Raw genomic sequence first — 27,365 nt, forward strand, 5'->3', positions numbered from 1 at the left:
TTTGAGGTTTTAAAACATAAGCACAAATGTAAAAACATGTATATACACAATAAGTGCATTGTATCAAATGATTAATTTAAATGAAAGTGCATAGTAGTTAAGTCCACCTAATATAAAGTGGGACCAATAAAAACCACATGGTTACTACAGTTAAACCATTGTAACCACAAATTAACCATAGTTTTGCTACACTAACCATAGTTTAACCGTGGTATTTATATAAAACTGTGATCATACAAATGGTAATCAATACGCCGAAAAAACATCGTCACTGCACTTTCACTATAATGAAACCATGGTTAATTTTCGTAAGGGCAGGATTAATAGAAAGTTACTGGGTTGGAGCAAAACTCTGCAGGAGAGTGACCTCAAGGGCCAGAGTTGAAAACCCCAGTCTCACAGTTTTCTTTAGATATATAATTTTCAATATATAAAATGATATATGTTTATTTATATAATTTAAAGTATTTCGCTTACTTAGTAGTACTGATTAAAGTAAACAAAAATCACAAAGTACCACTCAAGTAATTTACACTCTGCAAGAATCCTGAAACTAGACCACTGACACTGACCTACTGTCTGCTTTATTATTACATCCGGTTTTGCAAATAGTTTGTCTCTTGTACCTTTCATACAGTGTTGTTATGATGACCTTGTCAAAAGCTTGTGGGTTTTAAAAATGTACTTTTTTCCTCTGGTGGCCTTGTCAGGGTGATCCTTATTTGAATTGACAAGACTGACAATTGTTTGTGTTCAGCAACAAAATATCCCTATATTTACTTTTTATCTCGCAAAAATGAAAAGTAGCAAACAAAAACACTCTCAATAAAGACACTGAAAATCAACCCACTGTCATTGATGAAGTGGTTCACATTAACGGTTTCATATTTCAGTAAAGAAAATGCTTCTTGACTTTTTATTTCAAATGTCTTAGAAAACAATTGTGCACATTCTGTGTGCTCAAGTTCCATAAGTAAAGAAAGCAACTGAATTTTTTATTTGCAATAAACAATCTTGCTACACATATTTTCCACATAATTACTTAGTTTTGTTTAAAACACTTCATCTTAAATACCACTGTATTTTTATAAATTTATTTTCACAATCAAATATCAGACTATTAAAAAAGGGCTTACCTCAAAGTGTAAAGTATTTTCCCATCATTCCATATTCTAAGGAGCTGATTTGGTGTAGTAATCCAATGTGAATCTGCGTTCTTGGAATTTCTGAAGATAGTGTCTGGTAGCCAAATGAGCCCAACCATATTACTGTTCAAAGTCAATATTTTCATAGTGCTGTTATATCTGAGCCGGCTGTCTGTCCACGTCTGTGCAAATATTATGTCAATCTGGTACTCCTGTGGAAAAAAAAAGTAATGTATCAAAGATGATGAATAACATATTGACCAAGTAATATATTGCAGCTTCAATAGTGGTCACTTCTGAACCATAAATACCTGTATACCTATTATTGTTAATATTGTTAATTGATATTTAATATATAACCCATTCCAATGGACTTAGTCTTCTTTAGCACTCTTAACACAATCCCACTGTGGGAAACAGAGCCTTACAGCAGCAGCCACAATTCATATAATCAGCCCTTAAATTAATGCCAGAATTATTCAGTATTCAGTGATGGAGCGCTGCCGATCCCACTGTGGTTTGGATGGAGGTCAAAGTCAGCTTTGAGATACTTTAACAAGGATTATGAGGTTCTGGCACTGTAGAAGCTGGCAGCAGGAGCCACAGGAATTGAATGTGGGGAGAGACACATAATCACACCCTCATGGTCCACAAACTTTGAGGGATTTCTTTGGCTTTATACAGTACGTCACCCTAGCAGTTGTACAGATGCCCCCAAAGGCTGCTGGATACTTGCATACATGGGTAAATATTCCATCTGACCCATGCAACCTGTGAGGAAAAATGCTTATCACATTATGGTTAAAAGCCATCTAATATTTCATATCATATATTTTCAGTAGTGTGTTTTGGGGGCAGGAGGTCTTGATTTATTGTGCAGGAGACATTTACAGGACGGATCCTTTTAACACAGCAACAACAAAAAGCGAGTGAGGCCAGAGTTTGTTGAAAGCTCAACAGCTGTTTCATAAATGCTCTTTGCCATTACAGTCTGAATTAGTCTCCAAAAAGGGGTAATTTTGAAATCAGATCATACCATTAATACATTAATTATGGTACACTGAATTTTATGCTTGAAAAAAAAAATCCCTGGAGGTAATTTTTTTGGTTTTTACTGTCAGAGCGAATGCTGATAATGGGGTTCGCCTAATGGAGGATATGCATTTAATATGCAGTCTCACTGAATGTTTTTTAGGTGTAAATGTTTCCTGGGTTATAGATTGGTAAATATAACCATAACGCAGAATTTCTGACAGAACTTGAATGCAGAAGTTTGACAGGGTCTCTGAGGTGTAAGAGTCACTGCATCTGAAATGGTGCATAAATAGCTCAGAATCAATTTCCATTTCAAACATTTGCCACAATTAGAACTATTCTGTGGGAGCAGTCTAATCAAAATATGTGCCTATGCATCAGCGTGTGTATGTGCAAAAGACCTTCTTTGGAGTGATTTGAGGTAGGAAGACTAATGGCCTCATTATCTATTCCAGCTTTGATGTCTGAATCTAGCCCTATAAACTTTCCAACTAATTTACTCCAGACGTTTCAACCGGCCAGCCTTTAAGTGCACTGACCCCACTAAAGTCTGCACAAACCTCCACACAGAGCTGATCAATGTGACCTGCGCTAACTTAGTAAATGATCCATGAGCAAGATAAATGTGGGCATCTGTGACGCTGCATGACAGAGACTTTCTTAAAATGTCATCGCATTGTATACCAAACTCAAAGTGATGGCTTTATATTTGTTTGAATACATTCAAAAATAGCTCTGAATTTCTTAATGCTTTCAAACTGGGGTCAGCAGACCCCCAGGGGGTCAAAAGATGGTGTGGTGTTTTACAGAATAAAAATTTAAATAGAAATGCAATAAATCAATAATTAAATAAATAAACATTCTACTTTTTTAAAGGAAATAGTCATGAGATTATTATTGTAGTCTGTTAAGAGACATTTCTTATTTCTCTGTACATGTAGTGTACTTAAGAGTTTGTATTTGTACTGTATCTTTCTGGAGATTTTCTCATTGCGTTTGTTGCCTTCAGCTTGCTCACTGGGGGCTGTTAGGCAATATTCTCTGTAAAGCTGCTTTGGAACAGTATTTATTGTGAAAAATGCTATAAAATGATTCTCTTCGGGTATATAATCTAACATAGCTCTAAGAGTTGATAGGAAAAAAAATGCACTGCCAACTTAATACATACTTAATTATTTTGGCTTTAGGACAATGTCAGGACAGCCAATTATTTTATTTTGCAAACAACATGTATTTTAATTAACACAGTTACTATTTCGCACACAGTACAAATGAGGTTATATTCATGAAAAAGCATTTGTATAGCAAATATGTGAGTCTATATTCCATTATATTTTATGAATGGGATGGATTATCCTTGACATCGAAAACTCTATCTTAGCGGCTCCTCCTCCAATCTAAACTGATTGTCCCACTTCATAATTAATGGTGCTTGTCACCCTCCAACCCCACGTACCTGCACCGGCCTGACAGTCATTTGACCTTTTGCTATTTCTCCCCAAAGGTGGGTCTCTTCATTATAATACCAGTCTCATTTATCACAAGTCAGTGGGCATGAGAGCTGTCAGGCCATAATTGTGACCTTTTGTTCTAGAAGCCAAAGGGAGTTCAGAGATAGGCGGAAAAGAACATCACTTCAGGTCTAATCGCCGTCCAAGTGAAAATGTGTTGAGCGTCAGAATAAACAGAACTAATGTGAGGTGATTCCATTACATCTGGACAAAAACAATGCACAGATGGTAAACAATAGAGGCAGAGTCTGTTGGTTCAAAGACGCCTAAAGACAAACTGTTGCCAGTTTATGCATTAACTTTACTCTTTTGAAAAGAAAGATTATGAATGATCCTGTATAACGAAATGAGTGCAAACATTTTCTTGTTGTTGAGAGTTCCAGACTGTCACAGTCTGTGTGCTGCTAGACAATCTGTTATATTAATTAGGTTTTGGAGTGCTGCTTCAAAGCTGCGGGCAAGCATCAAACACCGAAAAAAAAGAATGAATGTTTTACAGTATTGAGTGTGCTCTCTAAATCACAAAGCTGAAGCCGATGCGGGAGAGATTCACTGAAGAAGCTTTACTGGTGTGATAAACAAGGAATTACATGGCCAAAACATTAGTAAACACGACACACACAATAGAATACACAGTTCCCTTTCGATACTTCACTTGTACTGCATCACTAAACGCTAATGGGGAAAACTCCTTTTTCTCCATGGATTGAAAACTTTTTCAATCACGCAGTGTAACTGCACGGCCATTGGTTCGTGCAGAGATAATGAAGCCAACCAATGGCTCAGCAGCGGTGCTGCACGAGCCTATGGCGGTGAAGCCCGCCAGAGCCCGCCACAATGGGCGGGGCCATCTGGCTATATAAGCAGGCATTTCGCCATAGGATCTCAGATCAATTCTCCTTCAACGATGACGATCTTCCCTTCGCTGACACTCGGGACTTGAAGACACTCACCGTAGAAATATAGTATCTCACAGAAGTGAGTACACCCCTCACATTTTTGTAAATATTTTATTATATCTTTTCATGTGACAACACTGAAGAAATTACACTTTTCTACAATGTAAAGTAGTGAGTGTACAGCTTGTATAACAGTGTAAATTTGCTGTCCCCTCAAAATAACTCAACACACAGCCATTAATGTCTAAACCGCTGGCCACAAAAGTGAGTACACCCCTAAGTGAAAATGTCCAAATTGGGCCCAAAGTGTCAATATTTTGTGTGGCCACCATTATTTTCCAGCACTGCCTTAACCCTCGTGGGCATGGAGTTCACCAGAGCTTCACAGGTTGCCACTGGAGTCATCTTCCACTCCTCCATGACGACATCACGGAAGTGGTGGATGTTAGAGACCTTGCGCTCCTCCACACTCCTTCTGGAACAACAGCCATGCAGACCAATTTGATGCAGAGTGCGGCGTATGGTCTGAGCACTGACAGGCTGACCCCCCACCCCATCAACCTCTGCAGCAATGCTGGCAGCACTCATACGTCTATTTCCTAAACACAACCTCTGGATATAACGCTGAGCACGTGCACTCAACTTCTTTGGTCGACCATGGTGAGGCCTGTTCTGAGTGGAACCTGTCATGTTAAACCGCTGTATGGTCTTGGCCACCATGCTGCAGCTCAGTTTCAGGGTCTTGGCAATCTTCTTATAGCCTACGCCATCTTTATGTAGAGCAACAATTCTTTTTTTCAGAGCCTCAGAGAGTTCTTTGCCATGAGGTGCCATATTGAACTTCCAGTGACCAGTATGAGAGAGTGAGAGCGACAAGACCAAATTTAACACACCTGCTCCCCATTCACACCTGAGACCTGAGAACGAGTCACATGACACCGGGGAGAGAAAATGGCTAACTGGGCCCAATTTGGATATTTTCACTTTGGGGTATACTCACTTTTGTGGCCAGTGGTTTAGACATTAATGGCTGTGTGTTGAGTTATTTTGAGGGGACAGCAAATTTACACTGCTATACAAGCTGTACACTCACTACTTTACATTGTAGCAAAGTGTCACTTCTTCAGTGTTGTCACACGAAAAGATATAATAAAATATTTACAAAAATGTGAGGGGTGAACTCACTTCTGAGTACTCACTTCTGCGAAGGTCGCTCACCCCTCCAAGCCCTGCAGGATGACTTCTGCCCTCGCTGGACGAGCATACTCTTCCGCCGGGCAGGCCGCCTCAGCTCTACACTCTATGGCTGTGCTACAGGTCTTTCAGGCCAAACTCCTCCAGGCTATTGATGAGTCAGGACCTGATGCTGCAGCTTTCAAGGAGCTGCGCAGCGCTACAGACCTGGCTCTAAGGGCTACCAAGGCCACGGAACAGGCCATAGGGAGGTTAATGGCCAATTTAGTGGTGCTGGAGCGCCACTTATGGCTAAACCTCACCGAAATTAAGGAGGCTGACAAGGTCCCCTTCCTCGACTCGCCAGTCTCCCCTGCGGGGCTGTTTGGATCTGCCGTCGAGGGCTTTGCAGATCGATTTACTGCAGCGCAGAAGTCGTACCAGGCTATGCGACACTTCTTGCCTAAATGTTCCAGCTCTGCAACAGCCACCAGTTACTCCAGACCTCCTCCAGCACAACAGCCAGCAAAACCTGTGCCGCCGCCCGCTCAGCCTGTGCAGAAGCCTGAGCCTCGACAGCGCTCCCGCTCGGCCAGACGCTACCCGTTTCCCAAGCACCAAGGACCCCGACCCAAGCTGATCTTGGATCCTGCGCCCCCGGCGTCATCCTGATCCCAAAGCGCCCTCTGTTGCGCCCTCAAGCACCCTGTTCGGTTCTGAATTATCCTGAATTACCTCAACGACTGGCTTATTCTGGCACATTCAGAGGCTGAGCTGATGCAGGTTCCTCCTCCTCAGTCACTTGGAGCACCTGGAACTCAGGATCAATCTTGCCAAGAGCTTTCTGTCCCCCAGCCAACGAACTTCGTTCCTGGGAGCAGTTTTCAACTCGGTCCACATGAGGGCGGTTGTCGCGCCAGATTGTGCACTGGCTATACAGCAGCTCACCATCATTCAAAATTGGAGCCTCATACCCTCTCAGAGAGTTTCAAAAGATGCTGGGCCTCAAGTACTGCTCAGAATGAGACCCCTTCAGTACTGGTTGAAACCTCTGATTCCGCCCCATGCGTGGCATCATGGTCGCATCAGCGTGAGCCAGGCCTGCCTAGCAGCCCTGGCCCCCTGCCAGGACCCTCAGTGGGTCGAGCAAGGCGTGACGATGGGATTAGTTTACAGAAGGAAGGTTGTCTCGACAGATGCTTCCAACACAAGTTGGGGAGCTCTGTGCGAGGGCAAACTGACCTTTGGCTCCTGGTCGAAGGCAGAAGGCCGGCTACACATCAACTGCCTCAAAATGAATGCAGTATGTCGAGCTCTTCAAACCTTCCTGCCGGACCTGTGAGGGCACCACGTGCTAGTCTGTTCAGACAGCATGACGGTAAGATGGTAAGGCGCCTCTTGGAGTGGGCACATCTCAACCTGCGTTCATTGAGGGCAGCACATGTGCCTGGCATGCTGAACCAAGGAGCAGATATGCTGTCTCGGAGCAACGTCCCCTCAGAAGAGTGGATGCTTCACCCACAAACGGTTCAGAAAATCTGGTAGATTTTTGGCAAGGCAGAGGTCGACTTTAGAGCCCAGGTTATTACTCTCTCTGCGCATCCTCCTTCTGAGGAGGACCAGGAGTTTAACCTTTTCTGCCCAGTCAGGGCATTGAGAATTTACATTGTGCGTTCCGCCCCCTTCAGGCAGTTGGAACAACTCTTCTTATGCTTTGGTGGCTGCACCAAAGGGTCTTCGGTCACAAAGCAGAGGATCTCTCGATGTTTGGTGGACGCTATCGCACTAGCATACTCCTCCCTGGGCCTTCAGAGCCCTATGGGAGTGAGAGCCCATTCCACTCGAGGCGTGGCCTCTTCTTGGGCGTGGTCTAGTGGTGTGTCCATAGCAGACATGTGTGCGGTGGCCGGCTGGGCCTCGCTGTCCACCTTCGCCAGGTTCTATAGCTTGGACGTTTCGGCCTTACAGGCCCGTATTTTATCTGCTTAAAGGGGCACACACCTATCTAAGGCGGTCTAAGTCTCAGGCTCTGCCTGATTCTTCAAGACCGCTCTTGGCCCTATTAATAGTGCTGAGGCTGTACATAAGACCGTTGGAACAATTATCTAAAGCTGGGCTGACCTCTATGAAGTTCAGCCCTCTTGCTTTTTGCAGGGTTCACCCTGCATATAATTGGTCCCTCTGAGCCCTTATCACTCAAGGCCAGTTTATATCAGTCGTTCCTCTTACATGGCACGGCAGGATTGTATTGGTTCCCCATTAGCGTCTAGCGACGCAGTACGAGTGAAGTATCGAAACGGAACGTACTCGGTTACTTGCGTAACCTCGGTTCCCTGAGATATGGGAACAAGTACTGCGTTCCTTGCTGTTCCTTGATGCTGCACGACTCAGTGTCATCGCTGAAGGAGAATTTACCTGAGATCCTATGGCAAAATGCCCACTTATATAGCCAGATGGCCCCGCCCATTCTGGCAGGCTTCACTGCCATAGGCTCGTGCAGCACCGCTGCCGAGCCATTGGTTCGTTTCTTTATCTCTGCACGAACGAATGGCCGTGCAGTTACACTGCATGATTGAAAAAGTCTTCAGTCCTCGGAGAAAAAGGAGATTTCCCTATTAGCATCTAATGACTCCGTACTCGTTCCCGTATATCAGGGAACCGAGGTTATGTAAATAACCCAGTACGTTATTGTACTATGTTGTATATAAGTGATGTATGCCATTATAAAATGGATGGTGGAACATAGCAACAGATTTGTTTGTGTCCCACTGGATGTCTTTATCACAAAGCAAGCCCTCACATACCTTAGTAGGTTGCACATTTAGTCTGCAGGTTTGGCAGTTTGTGGGTTTCCACTGAAATAATTTTGTTATTAACAGTCTGCCATAGTTTGATTCCACCAGACTTGTTTTTGTCTGGATAATCCGTCGGGATAGCTGTGGAAATGGTAATGTGTGGAGAATGCATATAAAATCAAGGTTCCTGCTTTGTGGTACACTGCAATGGGAAGACTTATTTAATGAATAAGAAATGAAACAACTAATTTTCCCTTTCCTTAGAGGTCCTGACAGACACATTTATGTCAGTGGTTGTATGCCAACACATTCATTAGCTGCAGGCTTTGTTGTAGGGCTTGATTCAAAGGATAATAACCATTGTGTACAATTGCATTTCAGTAGGAACGACTACTATTGCTATAGATCTACTATTGCTGTGTGCTGTGTGTAAATGTCAATGCAAAATGTATGCTCTTTTCAAGGAATAATTCACCAAAGCTATGCTGGTATTTTTCCAGGGAACAACAGTAGACACCTATTTTTGCCAAACAAAGACACTACATAGTGACCACCAGGGTACTTTTATTGTGCTTTTAGTGTTTTTGTTTATAGCAAGATCTACATTACAATTCTTCAAAAACAAGGTATACAAGGTTTGGAATGACATGAGGGTGGGAAAATAATGGCAGAACTTTTCAATTTTGGGTGAACTCTTCTTTTGGTGGGCATCAGAATGGCTTCATTTTTGTGTAGTCCCATAGGGTCCAAGGATTTTTATTAGAAATGACCACAGTTTACATCAGTATTGTTAGCGGTTACCCAAAATACATAACCATCCTAGCTTTGTCAGCTCTGAAAGTACATACATTTTGATGGCACTTTTCCACGAATAAGAATCTATTTTTATCCAGTAAAGTGTCGTAACCTCAAGAGACATTTGTTGCACCTGTGTACCCATCTCCTTAAAGCTTCATTCAAAAATATTCTCTGGAAGTATTTCAGAGTGGAAATATTTTCATATGTAATTTCTGAAGGACTAGTAGGAATATCACTCATTACAGTAAATTGTCTGGCCCAGGCTCTTGTGAGTAAGGAATCATTTTCTGCTCCGGTTCCTGTCGTGTCCACAAATGACCTGCATACAGATTAGTGATTTCCCTGAGCCGAGTGGCTCCCTCAGCTGTTGAGATCAGAATGAGTGAGTTAATTCCACCACGCCTGACAGGCACATCACGCCATTTGTGGTAATGACATCTCCCTGCTCCGCTGTCCCACACACACACACTTTCACCTTTGATTTGTGTGTGAGAGCCACAAAGTATCAGATTCATCAGGCCCCTTCTCCTCCCATAGCTCTAATTAAATTCCTTGTGCCATTTATCATCTGAGAAAGAGAATATATAAATAAAGGCCTGTTGAATGAATGATAAAACAGGCCAAGGCAGAGTTATGCAAGCTCTGGAACGTTCACGTCCAGAGGGATGGCAAGGAGCAGCATTAAATGAATATAGCATTTAGCCATGACAACCACAGGGGAGCGGCCTGCAGGAAATACACCTCGGGGAGTCCAGGTCTGAGGTGATCCAAAGTGTTGCTTGGAAGCACAGAAAAAAAGTTTAATCTTTGTTGCCAGTTTTCATTGGGATAGTCTGTGTTACCTAACAGTATATACATACAATGTATAAAATGTTTTTAAGAAATATAAAAAAGTGGCCCACCATCTAGGCCCAAAAAGCATCTTTTTCCATTGTCAGCCATTCAAAAATCTACCTGGTCTCATGGCATAAACGTCCCTGGGGGCACTTTTTAGCAAGACGAAATACGTACCAATAAATACATATCACTGCAGTTTCCAAAAGAAATGAACACTAGAGGCAGTAAAACCCCGATGCCTTTTATTCCTTTTCACACAAATTTACAGAGTTTCGATTAATAAAGCGTAATTTTCGCACAGTTAATTGAAGAATATCATGTTATGACTTCAAAACAATATTAATATGCTGGGAGATTTGAAAACTGATGCTTTTGAACATTAGCATCACACATATCCAGCTTCATATCTATGGGTTTTCATAGACGGTAGGTTTGTTCGGTAGCTCACGGTGTACGGAGACGTACTTGAGAGGTGAGGAGCTCCGATTCGAATCCCGTGAAACCACAGTTTGACAAAACAGTTCAAATCTGCATATAAGGAAATTCAAATAGCACGGTTGCATCAACAAATGCGTTTTAATATCAGTTTTGCATTTGTCAACACTATCGGGTAGGTTTAGGGTTGGGTTTGGTGTAGGTCATGTTTCTAACACGATAGAGCATTCATTTTTAGCGACGGCCCCCGGATATTTGAATTCTGAACCGCCGCTATAAGTACCTCAAGCATTGCTTCATGCAGATGTTTTATACAGAATAGTTTCACAAAACTAAAGTCAGACCATTTTGTTTTTGCTTCAAATTTCGAAATTATACAATCCAATTTAGATTAAAAACTGCTCATGCTGCATGTATGCAGCCTCTTTGTTTGGATTGTGTTGTGTTTAAAACACAGTGGTTGCCTCTAATTTTAAATTGAAAAAGAGCACAGACAAAGCCTTAGTTTGTTTATATGAGATTTCTTTCATTTGTGTTATTCATTTGTTGTTTGACATATTTAAATTTTACAAAGAAATGTGCAGCATTTTGTCTGACAATTAATAAATGGACACCTTTTCTTTTCTAAGTTTTTTTTGAGAGAAAATCATATTGTGAAATCAGTATTTCAAAACCGATTTAGCCTCAATAACTAGCTGAAAGAACTGTTGCTAATAAATAGAACAAAGACTTGAGACATGACTTGGACTCCACCTCCTTTGCCATTACTTCATCTTCCCAATTCCAAATACAAATTCCACAAAAAAGTCAATATTATACACGCACTCTGCATGATATAATGTTAAATGATGCTTGTTCACACATTGCGGAGATCAGTGTTCTATGTTGTATTGAGACATTACTTTATCTTTATGCAGATCTAAAAAAAGAGAGGATATTCAATAGAATAATCTCAATTCAAAGCAAATGTAAAGACCCAGCATGACTAGCATGTATATACTATAATGACAAGCTATGTTAAAAATGTACTTTTCTAAACACAGAAAGGAAAGAATAAATAATGCTTTCTCAAAGCACAAACTCTGAAAGGAATTGTACATTTGCACTGCTGTTTCCCCATTTAATTAAATATACATTTTATCCATCCAATTACACAAACGTTTCCTAGAGTTATTGTGAGCACAGCTTCAATGAGTTCCTTTATGTTCCTAAAGATGCAGTTATGCAAGAAGTACCCGTTTTTTTCATACCAGTTTAGTATATGGTATTTTATATATTTTTAATTCTGACAACAGACATAGAAATACAGAAACTATTACTAACATTTAGCTCATCCTAACATTGCAAACTTAGTATTACAAAGTAAATTAGTTAAATTCCATTAAAAACAGCATAAAGACATTTGTATTCATTTATTCAGCCACTTCTGTTGCCGAGAAATGAGTTAAGGAAATAACAATGTATTCTCGGGAGGCTTGAGTAAACTCTTTAGATTAGTCAGTGGAAAAGTTCTGTTTCCAACTGAGCTGCAGATCTGTGCTACGTCTCCTGAGGACACCATGGGCTCCAAGGAACCGCATTTATATTACAGAGTCAACAAACCTGTAAAGTGGTAACTTTAAACCACTGAAAACCAGTGCTAATATAATATGTAACATTTCCTCACAAATTTTGACAGCATCAGCAACACTGGTGTGGATTACAATGCGCAATGGCTTTTGCTTGCTGAGGTGTTAAGTTGCGCTTGTTAGTTTGACTAAGCATGGTTTTAAAATATTTGTGTTGGATTAGTGTTATAGTGTGCCTTTCATCTCTATTTGTAGATAATAACTGCCACAACCATTTATATCATGTGGAGTCCCTTGAAGATTTTGTCCTCTTGAAGAAAAACAGACACTTTTCATCTCGAGACAATGCTATTTAACACTTAGCATCCCCTATGGCCTAATAATGGAGCTTGCTGTTTGTGTCCTCACTGAAACACTGAGAATTTACCTCCCGGTGCAAGTCTCTAGTTAAAGAAATGCCTGTGAACTGTTCTATATTAGATTTTTATCCAATTAAAATAAAGTAGGATGACCTTGTGAACATTTTGAATTTCAGAAACAAGCCTGTTTTCCTCTGTTCATGTGGGATAATTCACCCAACAATGAAAGTCCCGTTATTGTTTGCTACCTCTCATATGAAACATTTACAATGAATTGGGAACTGGAGCTTTCAAGCTTCAAAAAGATAGCAAAAGCCCAATGCAAGAACCATAAAAGTGGTTCAAATGACTCATGTGCAATATTGCAAGTCCTACTAGTCATAAGATGTGAGGGACATACTGAATTGTAAGACATTTGAATCAGTGAGAATTCATCTGATCTGCCTTTCCAATTTGTGAAGAAATCATTTAGATTATGTTTTGTGAACTCGATTCATTGAAATGATCAAATTCAAAAGAACAATTAGTTCATGAATCAGGCATCGCTACTTTTTAAACTTTTTTTTTTTTTTTTGTCACACAATGCTATTGTATGGCTTCAAAAGACTTTGGATATAGCACATGAGTCAAAATAACCACTTTTATGGTGCTTTTTTGTGTCATTTTGAAGCTTGAAAGTCCCAGTGCACATTCACTTTCATTATACTGATTTGTTTCCAGGATATTCTTCAAACATGGCATGAAGATGAGTAAATAACAACAGGACTTTCATTTTTGGGTGAACTGTAGCTTTACATAAGACTCGGAGTAGACACAAAATAGTTGTGAACAGTGCTGCGCCAAAAGAAAGCCAGTTTCACTAGGAATTCCCTCTTGGAGAAAACTGCTTTCAGATTCATGTACTTTCCAGTGAAGCGAAAAAGTGCTTACACTGCTTTTTACTCCAATTCATTTTTCACCCCTCCCTCTGTCCTCCATATACACTCCTCTCATACCATTCCCTTCCTGTCTCACCTCCCCTCAGTTTCTCCTTGCACTTGCACACGCTCATTCACATTCTCCACGTCGCTTTCTCCTCCGTCCGTACCCGTCTCAAGCACTCACCTCTCCATCACTTCATTCCTCCCTCTCTTTCTCCCTCCGCCCCTCTCTTCATTCCATCATTTCATCCCTCTCAGTGTTCAAACTCCCCATCTAACTCAGGTTCTTACCTGGTACTTCAAAACTCAAACCCTCCATTTCACACCCTCTCGAAAGAGAAATAGAGGCCGTGATGGTCTCCAGCAAACAGGCGTGAAAAGTGGCAGTTTTTTTCTGATCATCTTAGGCCACCCAGACCAAGTGACAAATAAGTGGGCCGCTGACTTGTGGAGAAATGTTGGCAGCGCTCATGATTATGCCGCAGAAGTCTGCAGGGTCAACCTCAGCCCCTGAAAGAGGGCTGCATATGTTCACTGGCAGAGCTGGAGGCATGTGCTGCTGCCCTCATTACAGACACCCCAGGGTTATTTTATCGATGGGAACTACAGGGTTTTCCAGCCTTACTGAAACAGCTAAATAGGTTACGGCTCTAAGCTAGAGGCAAAGCCATGAACTCGATCTAAACATTCCATGCTGCTTTCTTCTTTATCTTTCAGATAGCTAAAATCACCCTGCCGAGTTCACATACACAAACTGTATCGTACCTCTGTGCCTTGCTGTTAATATCATAACTACCCTGAAGCCACATATAAATGAGTTAACACATTTGCCCAGACATCACAATCCTGCTTTTCATGATGCATCTTGACAGGCTAACTCATGTTATATTTGCCTTTATGTACATAAAGTGCTATATTTAGAGAGAAAATTATAGATGATCATAAATATAATATGGTGTCATTAATGCTATATCCCTAACCCTAAGTATTGCATAATGTGACCCGTGCTGGCAAAATGTGTCGGAAAATGAAAATGTACAAATGAAGATCATTTTAGATGTTGGTAACACTTCATTTTGATAGTCCACTTTAGACATTCTACTAACAGTAAGTAACTTTGCAACTACATGTCAACTAGCAGTCATTAGAGTATTAGTAGGCTTAATATCTTCTAATACTTTATTTTGATGGGTCCACAACATACAACATACTGACTATCAGAAACTTTGCAAGTATATGTCAACTTATTCTACTAACCCTAAACCTACCCTAACATTCTACTCTGAGAGTTAGTAGACATGTAGTATGTCTATATATATATATATATATATATATATATATATATATATACAGCTATACACACTCTGGAGGTAGTTTATCATTAACAGACCATTAAATAATCAGTAAGCGGTCAAACATATTAAACAACTCAATATATTAAGCTGCCATTATAATTTATGATGCAACCTAAAGCCTGTAATTATGTTGGGGAAGCTACTTTGAAACTAGCTGCTCACAGTTTAATACAGAATTTAATACAATTTAATACAGCTGTATTTCTGTGGCACAAAAACAAAAGGTTTTTAAATGAACTTCATTATGGTGAAACAACAAACTAAATTCAACAACAAAATAAACTTCAGCCTAATTTATATAAACTAAAAAGCAGAGAATCTGTGAATGGTTTTTTGGATTTGTTAATTGAATAGATTATTCACTAGAATGAATTAGATGCTTACTGGCTACATACGAGAGAGGACCGTTTAGAAGGGAGCATCTGAAAAGTGCTTTGGGTCACGCAGCTGTGTAGTTTTGTGCAAAGTGCAGGTTGACATTAAAAAGTGGTGAAACATTTTGTCATGCAACTTGTAACTGAAATGTAACTGAAAAAGCAATACTAAAATAGAGAAGTTAAGTTAGTAGAGTCACTTTTTTATTCACTTTTAGCTCCTTCCCAACACATTTACAGTATCTGGCCTGCCTTTGTGAACACAGAACTAGATTAATAAACAAATGTAATAAATCCTAATGTTGTTAGAGAATGGCCTGAATACCTTGTTAGCAGTCCATCTGTGCTGCAATTATAAAATTTATAATTAGCTTCTATCACATTTGGAATGCAGCAAACAAGAACAGGAATTTCATCCACAGAGGAATGTTCTGGTCCTGCATCTCACTTTCCATCATCATGTCCTGTGCTCTTTGATAGTTTCTCGTAATAAACTGATTTACTGCAGCGGCAGATTACATACGAAAGGCACTCATCCCCCTCCTTGCTGCATTGTTCAGGAGGAAATTAAATAGGAGAATGGCAGTGACCACAAAAATTGAGTGTGTTTAATCTGAAATGAAATTGGGGGCACACAAGGTTAACCAGACAACAGCACATGCACAAATAGATTTGCCGTTGTAAAAATCAGAGAACACAGATCCTCATGACTAGTGGGCCACATTCAGTCTTATATTCTGTATATTCCAGCGACTTCGTTTATATCCATAGCATTTTCTATGATCCCTGCTCTGGTGATTTTATGTCATGTCAGCATCTAAGGCTAATGTTCATGGTGAGAACTGGGTAAATTTAGCTTAAAAAGTGAACAAATGTTTAAAAGAAGAGACAAACTGGGTAAATAAGTTACATACAGAAAGCTACATACAGTAATGTGCTTATGTGTCTTTGAGATAAAATTCTGTTTTCTTGTTGACACTGTACTAAACATCCTTTGGGGAGACTTCTGAACAAACTGCTGTCTGACAACATTAAAAGCAGTTCAATAAAATGTTTTAACAGTCAAAGGAGGATTACAGGAGCAGAGAGATGGAGTTTCCTCATACTTCAAAAAATGTGAGAGTCCAGTATGATTTCCTATGTAAATAAGATTTAAATTATGAAATAATACAGTACAGTCAGAGGGTCAATATTGCAAAATAAGCGCTGAAAGAGTGATTTTAATCCTTTTTTAATGACCCCACTCATTAAATGGCAACTTACCAAATATATTATTAAATGGACATGAAATAATGCTGTTATAGGGGAGTAATAGGCTGTGTGAGGAAAAAAAGGAACTACAGCAGTGTGGTGCAGGAAGTACTTTTGCCAGGGACAAATCAGACCATAGATTGGCACGATCAACCAATCAGAATCAAGTATTCCAGAGAGCTGTAAATTAATGACTAATGACATCATTATCACATGGCACAGCTGATTGGTTCTCTCCTATATCGGTAACCAATGAGCGCGCTGCTCAACATTCAAATATATGACTATGCTTGACTACTGCTTGCTGTAGCAGTTTGCAGCATGCTTCAGAAACAGCGAAATCAACATCTAAGATAAATGAATGCTCTTCTAATCCATATTGCTTTGTGTATTGCATGGTCTGCCTAATTGAATTAAAAATGAGCAACCATAATCATGTCATGTTAGCAGTTTGCATTGTATGCAGGAGCGAAATATTAAGCATATTAGCAGCAGCATTTAGCATCTGTGTTTATACAGCTGGAGCAAAACACAATTTAGAGCATATGTATTTGCTCTGCGGACGTGGCGAAAATAACGGACATGAAACAGGTTAAATTAAATAAGCATTCTTGTGTATGCATTTCAACGGGGGTTAGCCATATACATCGGCGTTATCACAATGTTCACGTTCGTTATTTCTAAGGTCGATGTTTTCATTGTGATGAGTGTGTGGTTGATTTCAACCGCTTATCGCAGTCATATCAATGACAGTGTTGCGGGAGAAGGAAAATAAGAGTTATCACTGAAGATCACTATCTACGGCTGTTGTACTTCAGAGTGAAATGCATTATGGGTAGTATAGTTCGGAGAAATGTGTTTGTGTGACGTGTGCTCTTGCTGTGCTGTGTAGTTCAGAAAACGGTGAAAGAACATTTAAATTCTGCTTTTATTTCAGTTCATTCAGGTCAGTCCACCCAGGAGTTTTTGTGCACTGCAACTCTGACAACATTTATCTGCACGATAGAGTAAAATGGCATGCATCGGCTAACTTTGTCCGACTCATCATTGCTCGAACATGAATTAACAAGCTGTTACGCTGCCGTTGGTTCTGATGAAGTGGAGAAAGTATCAGCAGTTATCAAATGACTAAATTATGATATTTGCTCAGGAGGGTGCTGGGGTCTTATCTATCGGATTGCAACGTATATATCCAATTTGTAAATTAAACATTATACATAGTGTGCGTCTAATTAGAGTTAAGTCAGTCAGCGTGGTAGCCCAGGCACATATAGTCATAGGCCACTATTGTTAAGCCGGTCGGCATGGTAGTGAAGGCTCACATAGCCATAGGCCACAATTCTTAAGCTGGTCGGCATGGTAGCTAAGGCTCACATAGCCATAGGCCACTATTGTTAAGCCGGTCGGCGTGATAGCCAAGGCTCACAATAGCCGCTTTTCCACTATAGGGCCGAACGGTTCTAAAGCCTGGTTTATACTCAACGCGTCCGCAAGTTGGCTTGGGTGCGCGCGCAAAATATGACGTCATCGCGGTGTTAGCAGAAGTTCGCTTTGGGTGAGCGCGACCTCATTTCGCGTGGCGGTGTGCACAACATTTTTTGAGACTCGAGCGAACAGTTCACGCGGCGCTGCAGTCAACATGAACAGCTTATATTTTCTTTGTAATTTTTATAATAGTTTAAAAATAATTATTCAAATGCCTGTAGCACTGTAACTATAGCAAAGTATTCTATGCACCACAAAACAATGTGTCTGTAATATATTGTATTCAGAATAAAACAATATTTATCAACATTGCTCTTTTGAACTGTTGTTATATCTTCTCATTTTATATAACATAACAAAAGACATCACATGGGTTAATCTATGGCAAAGTACATTTTGCAGTCCCTAACCTTTATAGAAGTGTTACATTTGCAAAACACTGTAGGTTTCAACTTATATACATTATAACATTAATCTTGTATTTAAACAGTTACACCTACTTGAGCCTCAACGTGGCAATATTTTTGTCTAACTTGTACTCTAATAATGTGGTCTAATTTGAAATGTTAGAATAAGAAATAAGACATCCTGTAAATTCCAACACTGTCGATAACCCACATACCGTTAGCTATACTGCAATATGTAGAAATGTGTCTGCATTATGCACACAAATGAAAGAGTGAACAAAAAGTTTGATGTAAAATTTTATTAAATCAACAAACAATAGTCCATCTTGAATGATCTGATGTAATTCCGGTAAAATTCCTACTTCTCTTCTACTTCCTGCGGATTTAAAGGACGCCCCCTGTCGTTTCAAAGAATATCTCAATGGCAAACGCGTCAAGTATAAACGCCTCGTCCGTTTGGGGAGGTGCGCGCAGTCAGCGGAGGCTTGCGAAGCGGAGCCAGGCGCGAGTATAAACGAGGCTTAAGAACTGTCAGGTACAGTTCCAGGTGTATTTCCACGTAAGCCTGGTACGGTGTGGCACGATTACAAACCGTTCTCAGCCCGGAATTCTTGGCACGGTTGGACAATCGTGCTGAGGCGTGCTGGTAGAGTGCGTGTGCGTGACGTTGCCACTCTGCTGCCTGGCTACCAAAGTTTCTCCATAGCTGGCTAAGCAGAAGTGTGCTATTTGATCAAACAGCCTAGTAAACAGCTACACTACTTTCAATATAAAAAAAGAAAAAAATGTCTGAGACAGTCAAATATCTGATCATCGTCCATATCGCTGTTTACATTACACTTGCATTACTAAGGCAACGACTGACGCATTTGTATTACATTCCAAAGAGCTCTGTTATCGGCACCACAGTGGAAAATGAAACCATATCCATGCTGACTGGCCTGGATCGGCACAGAATGGAACGGTTAAGCAGAAAGAACCGTTCCGTCCGATAGTGGAAAAGTGGCTATAGTCAAAGGCTACTTAAGCCGGTCGGCGCAGTAGCCCAGACACACATAGCCATAGGCCACTAGCGTTAAGCCGGTCGACGTGGTAGCCCAGGCACATATAGATAGTAATACATGCGGTTCACATGGCTCTTCGGAGCAGCAGCAGTACACATCTTGGTGATAGATCTGCTTGTTGGGGGGTGTTTTGTTCTTGTTTTGGCTTGTATTGTCCCTTCTATGTCTCCTGCTTTGTAAGGGGTTATTTCATGTTATATTTGCAGCAGCAGAATTTCTTACATGCTCACAGCAGCATGTTGTGGATGTATTGGCAGTAGCAAGTCTCGGTACTTGCTCTGCCGCAGCAGCGTAGCAGATCTATTCCGCCAAGACCAAATACATTAACATTGTCATGTATATTACCATGCCAATCCCTCTGAGAGTTGTCATGACAGAAATACAGAGTTCTGGCATGAAACTCTAGATGGCGTAGTCCGATAGGTCTAACTCAATCTGACCTAATGACATTATTATCACATGGCACAGCTGATTGGTTTTCTCCTGTATTGGTAGCCAATGAGCTTGCTGCTCAACATTCAAATATATGACTAGTGCTTGCTGTAGCAGTTTGCAGCATGCTTCAGAAACCCTCCACCTTCCCCAGCTCCACCTGTATAGATCTGCTACGAGATGATTCATGTATGCTATATGGGGATTATTTAATGTGTGTTATATTTGCAGCTGCAGTATTTCTTACATGCTCACAGCAGCATGTTGTGGATGTATTGGCAATAGCAAGTCTCGGTACTTGCTTTGCCACAGCAGCAGCGTAGCAGATCTACTCCACCAAGACCAAATACATTAACATTGTCACGTCCATTACCATGCCAATCCCTCCGAGAATTGTCATGACAGAAATATAAATATACCACATAGCCTATATGTACATGAAATCTGAATTTTTACTGTAATATCATAAATCAAAGCAGTAATTCAAAATACGAGGAAACACTTGATGGCTATAACAGGAAATATGATGGATGACTGTATATGCTGCATGACTTTGAGTGGAAAATGAACTAAAATGGAAGGTCAATCAATTCTCTAAGGGTCACCGATTTGCAACTCACTTGGGCCTGAATGGCTCACATTTACAGCTAACTTAATTTAAAAATGTTCTGCATATGAATATCGAGTTCAACTTCAAGCTACCTCATTACGCCAAACAAACGAGCAGGTCTGCCTGCCCAATGACATCACTGCTTACATTGTTGTTGTGCTACTTCATCAGACTCAAGCAGAATTTTCATCTCCATATCAAATGGCAGGTGCACAATCGCAGCTTTGATTTGGAATCTGCTTTGATCTTCAGCCACATCCTACGTCATCACATGCCATGTGCTACTGTAACCGAGCCTGTTTTCAAACAGCAAAACTGTGTCTTGATTGCATTGTCTGTACAACAGCAATGTTGGGGGTTTGAACAGATCCTGTTTAAGACGAGATCAAAGGGAATACTGTCTTAGCGTTCACACTCTGTTTGTAAGACTTAGAGTTTTGGGACTTACCAACAGCTCTGGGATGTTTTCTTTTTAGTATGTGATCATGTTCGCTACCCTTATGCTGTTGTTTGAGCAATTGTGGTGCTTTTGCTAAATGTTTCCTTTTCTTTTATCATGTTGTCGTCGCTGTGTCACACTGCAGGCTAACTCACAGACTTCGCCAATTTTGCAGCTAAACATGTAGGAAAAAGTTTCTGGGACAATCTTGCTGAATCTGCTAGCTACACCTAAGCCTGCCGAGAGGACCCACATGGGAACACTTCTCTTGACCTTCTCAACCTGAAATGTACTGAAATAGCCAGATGTGAAAATTTGTTAATATATGCATCCTTTGCTGCTGTATAACAGTGGCGTGTATATTAATCCCACGCCTGAGATAACGTGAGCTCTGCTTTCCTGAGAGAAATGATTCTATTTCATATCCTGTATTTTGCGTGTTCAGTTCTAGATTAATGACCTACTTTCTTCAGCACAGTTCAGTGATTTTCCACCAAACTCACCTGGTTTGTTTGGGCACTTTTAGAACACGATTTGAAGTGTGTATGTGTGTTTTTATTTTTTATTTTTTATTTTAGTAAGCGTACATACAGTGCCCTATACAAGTTTGGAAACACCCTAGGCTTTATGTACAATATCAGCATAAATAAATTATTTAGGCTGATATTGTTGGGATAAATACGTAACTTGATTTTCTTCTTGATTGCAAGAAAACGGCAATATATATATGTTACAGTCAGGCATGCCTCTTTAGTAGCTGTGATGCTGATTACTGGATTACAGGTTTCTTTTGTGATGATTATTGGGTAAGCACATCATGATTGCTTTACTGCTTGATTGCCTGTTAAGATTAATTTATTTATTTAGATCTAGTTTAGTTCTCTGTTGTTAATCTGAATTATTTATTTTTCATTTAATACAATAGTTTGTTTTGAGTCCCTTATCGATAAACAATTTACAACCGTTCAGATCACAACCAAATAACACTCGAAATGCAAATCTCAATGCAATCAAGACAAACTGGGCCTCATTTATCAATCTAACGTAGAAACCAGGACAGATTCGAGCGCACAAATCAACTTACAACAGAGTTCATGTGTTATACACAAAACATTCATATGCAGCCAATCCTATCATACGTTGATAAATGTGGCAGCTAAAAACACCGGTTTAGAAGCCTTGGCCCTAGAGTATACGACATGGAGAAATGTAACCTGGCAAAAATAAGGAAGTAATCTCATGAAAGAGAAATTAATCTTACTCCAAAAACACCTGTTAGTGTAACTGCATGTAATTTATATGTATGTTAAATACCAGTAAATATAACCAAACAAAACATTCACAAACATTATTAATGCTATATAGCCTATTTAGTTCCCCTCACTCCACAACAATTCCTTTAAAATTTAATGGTATTACAAAACAAGAATGAAAAATAAGTAGCTACAAAATTATATATTAAGCTACAAAATAAAACGCAAATTAGGCTATAGTGGCATTTGTTACAAACAGCATACAAACGTCAAGCTAAAATGAATTTTTAAAGCGAAACTGAAAGGCATTGGGCTCACAAAGCCTCTCTCATTCAACAAGAATCCAAATGTTTCCATTTTTGCCATGTAACATTTGGTTGCTAAACTGTTATTTATTATGTACAAACCCGATTCCAAAAAAGTTGGGACACTGTACAAATTGTGAATAAAAAAGGAATGCAATAAATGCTCATAAACTTATATTTTATTCACAATAGAATATAGATAACATATCAAATGTTGAAAGTGAGACATTTTGAAATGTCATGCCAAATATTGGCTCATTTTGGATTTCATGAGAGCTACACGTTCCAAAAAAGTTGGGACAGGTAGCAATAAGAGGCCGGAAAAGTTAAATGTACATATAAGGAACAGCTGGAGGACCAATTTTCAACTTATTAGGTCAATTGGCAACATGATTGGGTATAAAAAGAGCCTCTCAGAGTGGCAGAGTCTCTCAGAAGTCAAGATGGGAAGAGGATCACCAATTCCCCCAATGCTGCGGCGAAAAATAGTGGAGCAATATCAGAAAGGAGTTTCTCAGAGAAAAATTGCAAATAGTTTGAAGTTATCATCATCTACAGTGCATAATATCATCCAAAGATTCAGAGAATCTGGAACAATCTGCGTAAGGGTCAAGGCCGGAAAACCATACTGGATGCCCGTGATCTTCGGCCCCTTAGACGGCACTGCATCACATACAGGAATGCTGCTGTAATGGAAATCACAACATGGGCTCAGGAATACTTCCAGAAAACATTGTCGGTGAACACAATCCACAGTGCCATTCGCCGTTGCCGGCTAAAACTCTATAGGTCAAAAGAAGCCATATCTAAACATGATCCAGAAGCGCAGGCGTTTTCTCTGGGCCAAGGCTCATTTAAAATGGACTGTGGCAAAATGGAAAACTGTTCTGTGGTCAGACGAATCAAAATTTGAAGTTCTTTTTGGAAAACTGGGACGCCATGTCATCCGGACTAAAGAGGACAAGGACAACCCAAGTTGTTATCAGCACTCAGTTCAGAAGCCTGCATCTCTGATGGTATGGGGTTGCATGAGTGCGTGTGGCATGGGCAACTTACACATCTGGAAAGGCACCATCAATGCTGAAAGGTATATCCAAGTTCTAGAACAACATATGCTCCCATCCAGACGTCGTCTCTTTCAGGGAAGACCTTGCATTTTCCAACATGACAATGCCAGACCAAATACTGCATCAATTACAACATCATGGCTGCGTAGAAGAAGGATTCGGGGACTGAAATGGCCAGCCTGCAGTCCAGATCTTTCACCCATAGAAAACATGTGGCGCATCATAAAGAGGAAGATGCGACAAAGAAGACCTAAGACAGTTGAGCAACTAGAAGCCTGTATTAGACAAGAATGGGACAATATTCCTATTCCTAAACTTGAGCAACTTGTCTCCTCAGTCCCCAGACGTTTGCAGACTGTTATAAAAAGAAGAGGGGATGCCACACAGTGGTAAACATGGCCTTGTCCCAACTTTTTTGAGATGTGTTGATGCCATGAAATTTAAAATCAACTTATTTTTCCCTTAAAATGATACATGTTCATCTATGTTGTATTCTGAATAAAATATTGAAATTTGAAACTTCCACATCATTTTTATTCACAATTTGTACAGTGTCCCAACTTTTTTGGAATCGGGTTTGTAAACCAGGCTTTGTGCTTCACTGATGTTCCAATATCCACGTAAAACATCATCCTTCACATGTGCAAAAAATGTGTTTGTTTAGGCACTGCACACTGATCTTACAGTGGACCTTTTACATTGAGCAGTGTAACATTTGTTTGGTTGACTGCATTTTAGTTAGATGATGAATGGCTGAAATGTCAAGTTAGCAATTCTAGAACTGACATGTGCATGTGTGAGGCAGTTTTGCATAGAAACAATCAAACACTAAATTTTTTGTCATATATTCATTTCGAAAATGAGGCCCATTGTGATTGGACCAGGGTTATAGTAGAGTAAAACCAATTAACTATGACTCTCACTGGGGAAGTTGTGGCCTAATGGTTAGAGAGTCGGACTCATAATCCAAAGTTGTGGGTTTGAGTCTCAGGTCCGGCAGGAATTGTAGGTGGGGGGAGTGAATGTACAGTGCTCTCTCCACCTTCAACACCATGACTGAGGTGCCCTTGAGCACCAAACCCCCAACTGCTCCCCGGGTGCTGCAGCACAAATGGCTGCCCACTGCTCTGGGTGTGTGTTCACTGCTGTGTGTGTGCACTTTGGATGGGTTAAATGCAGAGCACAAATTCCGAGTATGGGTCACCATACTTGGCCACATGTCACGTCACTTTCACTTAACTAAAATTATATAAGCATTTCCATTATTTGAAACATATATATATATATATATATATATATATATATAAACTATTCTCAATAAAATTACATTTCTTTAAATCCTGCACTGGATAAATCTCACCCTGATCTCACAGCTAACCAATCCTCTAAGTTATTGAATAAATTTATCACTGAACTTAATGTAATCGATCTGATTCCAGAATACTACATCTAAGGACTTCACTTTTTTTTTCTAAAAAGGGTGGAACGTCTGATGGAAGGACCTTTCAAATTTTGTAACAACACACCCTTATGGCACAACTTTAATTTTTTATGTTGAAATCGGCCATTTGTCCAGCCCTCTTGGTCTACATTGTGCAGAAACACATGCGGTGACTTGTATGATAACCAGGGACTCTGCTCACTTCAAGAACTAAGAACTACGTTTTGTTTACCAGCATCATCATATTTTGTCTTTTTTCAGTTACATTCTGCTTTCAAGGCCTATGGAGTTCCCTGGGCATCCCCTATTTCCTCTCATCCTATATGGGATTGGATCACACCACCCTCTGGTCGATCATCTGTTTCTTTAATATACAGTAAACTTAATGATCACACTGCAAAGCCTCTTTCTATTAAATCTAACAGATTTTGATTTATCGGTCGATTGGGAGAGGGTGTGGTCTAATCTAATCTTAACTTCTAAAAACTTGGCTCATAGTCTTATGCATTTCAAAGTTATCCATAGAGCATACATAACTCCTTACAAAAGGTTTAAAATGAAACTGCAATCGACCTATAACTGTCATATCTGTAACAGCAGGTACTTTTCTCCACATGTTTTGGGAATGTCCAATTGTTTTCAATCTATGGACTCATGTGAATTCTGTTTTGTCCTTTTTACTACAAATTGAAATAGAAATTGTTGATGGTGTGTCGGTTGTTCCCCCCTCCCTGTTGTTTGTTTGAGTGGATGTTGTTTTGTTGATTTGAAAAAATAAAAAGTTGATCACAAAAAAAAAAAAAAAAAAATTACATTTCTCAGTAAAATTCAAATCAGATCAGAAAATAGTAAATATGACAACAACACAACAAAATTACTCAAACCAAAAAGTATATCGAAAAATACAAACTGGTTCTGACCACATATGACAAATATATAAATGCTAATGTGTTTTCCTTATCCACATACTGTACAACTATGCACACAATAGTTATGGAGTCAGCACTATTAATAATCATTACACATCCCTTTAGAGTCTGCATTGTACATTTTCCATCATGCTCCATCTTTATCCAAAATTAAAGGACTGTAGCACGTTCTTGGCTTTTTTGTATTCTGCTTTTGCACTGTGAACAAGACAACAGACACTCTGGTCGATATAATTAGCCAATATTGATAAGTAATTCAGTAAGGTAGCACAACTTGTATTGTCTGCATTGAATTAATTGCTTCTGCTTTATTATTCTCATTTGTAAGTCACTTTGGATAAAAGTGCTAAATTAATAAATGTATATGTAAATGTGAAGTGAGAGAAACACGGACAACTCCTCGCTACAGGCAAAAATCACAAAACCGTTCCCTGTTTTTGCAGGGATGCTTAAAATAATTGTATTTTATGCCCTTTCCTTCACTTCTAATACATATGAACATCTTTTTACTGTGGAAATATCTCTAAAACAGGGAAACAACAAACTAGGTTTTGTTGTTGTTCATCTGTCAAAATGATAGGAAGCATTTTAAATGATCTATCAGTGTTTTTAAAATTTGTTAAAATGACAGAAAATGTATGGCTAACCTCAATTTTTGGGAGGTCAGTTCAATTGGATCTTTTCGATCACATTGGAGTCGCACTAGAATGCAAAGTGCAAATGCAATCCAGAAAAAGAATATGAGATACGAACCTGATAACATAAACATACAACGCACAGCAATACACAAACATTCTTATAAGCCACTTTCATTAGAAAGCATTTACCTGTGTATACATATCAAGTTGTTTTGCAATATACCAGTGTGATTTGCATGACTAGGGGTGTCTCTGCATCAGTGTACGCGTGGGAGATGACGGGGGCTGGTGATAGATAATGGACAATTTGATTCGTAAGGAAAATGTCTTGTGTGATAAGCAGGCCAATTTGTCACATGAAGACGCGCAGAAAGAGCATAAGAGTGATGAAAAGCTCCCAAAGTGATCAATACACTTTCAAAACAAGGACATCTATATAGAGACCAGCGTCTTGTCTCTTATTCCTGTATATGCAAAGATACATATCGCTCGATTGTGTCAATCAGCGCATCAGGCAACCGATGGATGTGTAGGTGGAAATCAAACTGTCTGCTGGGCTAAAAAAGAAAACACAGCTGTGGCACAGCTAATTAATAAAAGTAATTATATACTGACCTTGGATTGCAATAATCATTGGATGGTTTACGGTGTAATGAAGTGAACTGAATTATTATGAGTTTTGAAGGCTTGTTGAGTTGTACTAGGTGCATTCATATGCTCATGGAATGATAATGGTATTTTGTTAAACACTCCTCATGTTCAGAGTCATTGTACAGCTGCAACTATCAGCCCACATTTGTATTTCTATTAAAGCAAAGACAGTGAAGAGGAAAAAAAAAA

The 27,365-nt window shown here is 39.8% G+C and overlaps 1 protein-coding gene across 1 annotated transcript in view; it reads right to left on the reverse strand.

Moving 5' to 3' along the window:
- LOC131543086 (gamma-aminobutyric acid receptor subunit gamma-3) overlaps positions 1–27,365 on the reverse strand; it is a 120,629-nt gene that overhangs the window by 41,336 nt on the left and 51,928 nt on the right. The window contains 1 exon segment of the mRNA XM_058780309.1: positions 1,137–1,357. Coding sequence (XP_058636292.1) covers positions 1,137–1,357 — 221 coding nt within the window.

Source organism: Onychostoma macrolepis, chromosome 06 (genome assembly GCF_012432095.1).
Source record: "Onychostoma macrolepis isolate SWU-2019 chromosome 06, ASM1243209v1, whole genome shotgun sequence".
Taxonomy (NCBI): domain Eukaryota; kingdom Metazoa; phylum Chordata; class Actinopteri; order Cypriniformes; family Cyprinidae; genus Onychostoma; species Onychostoma macrolepis.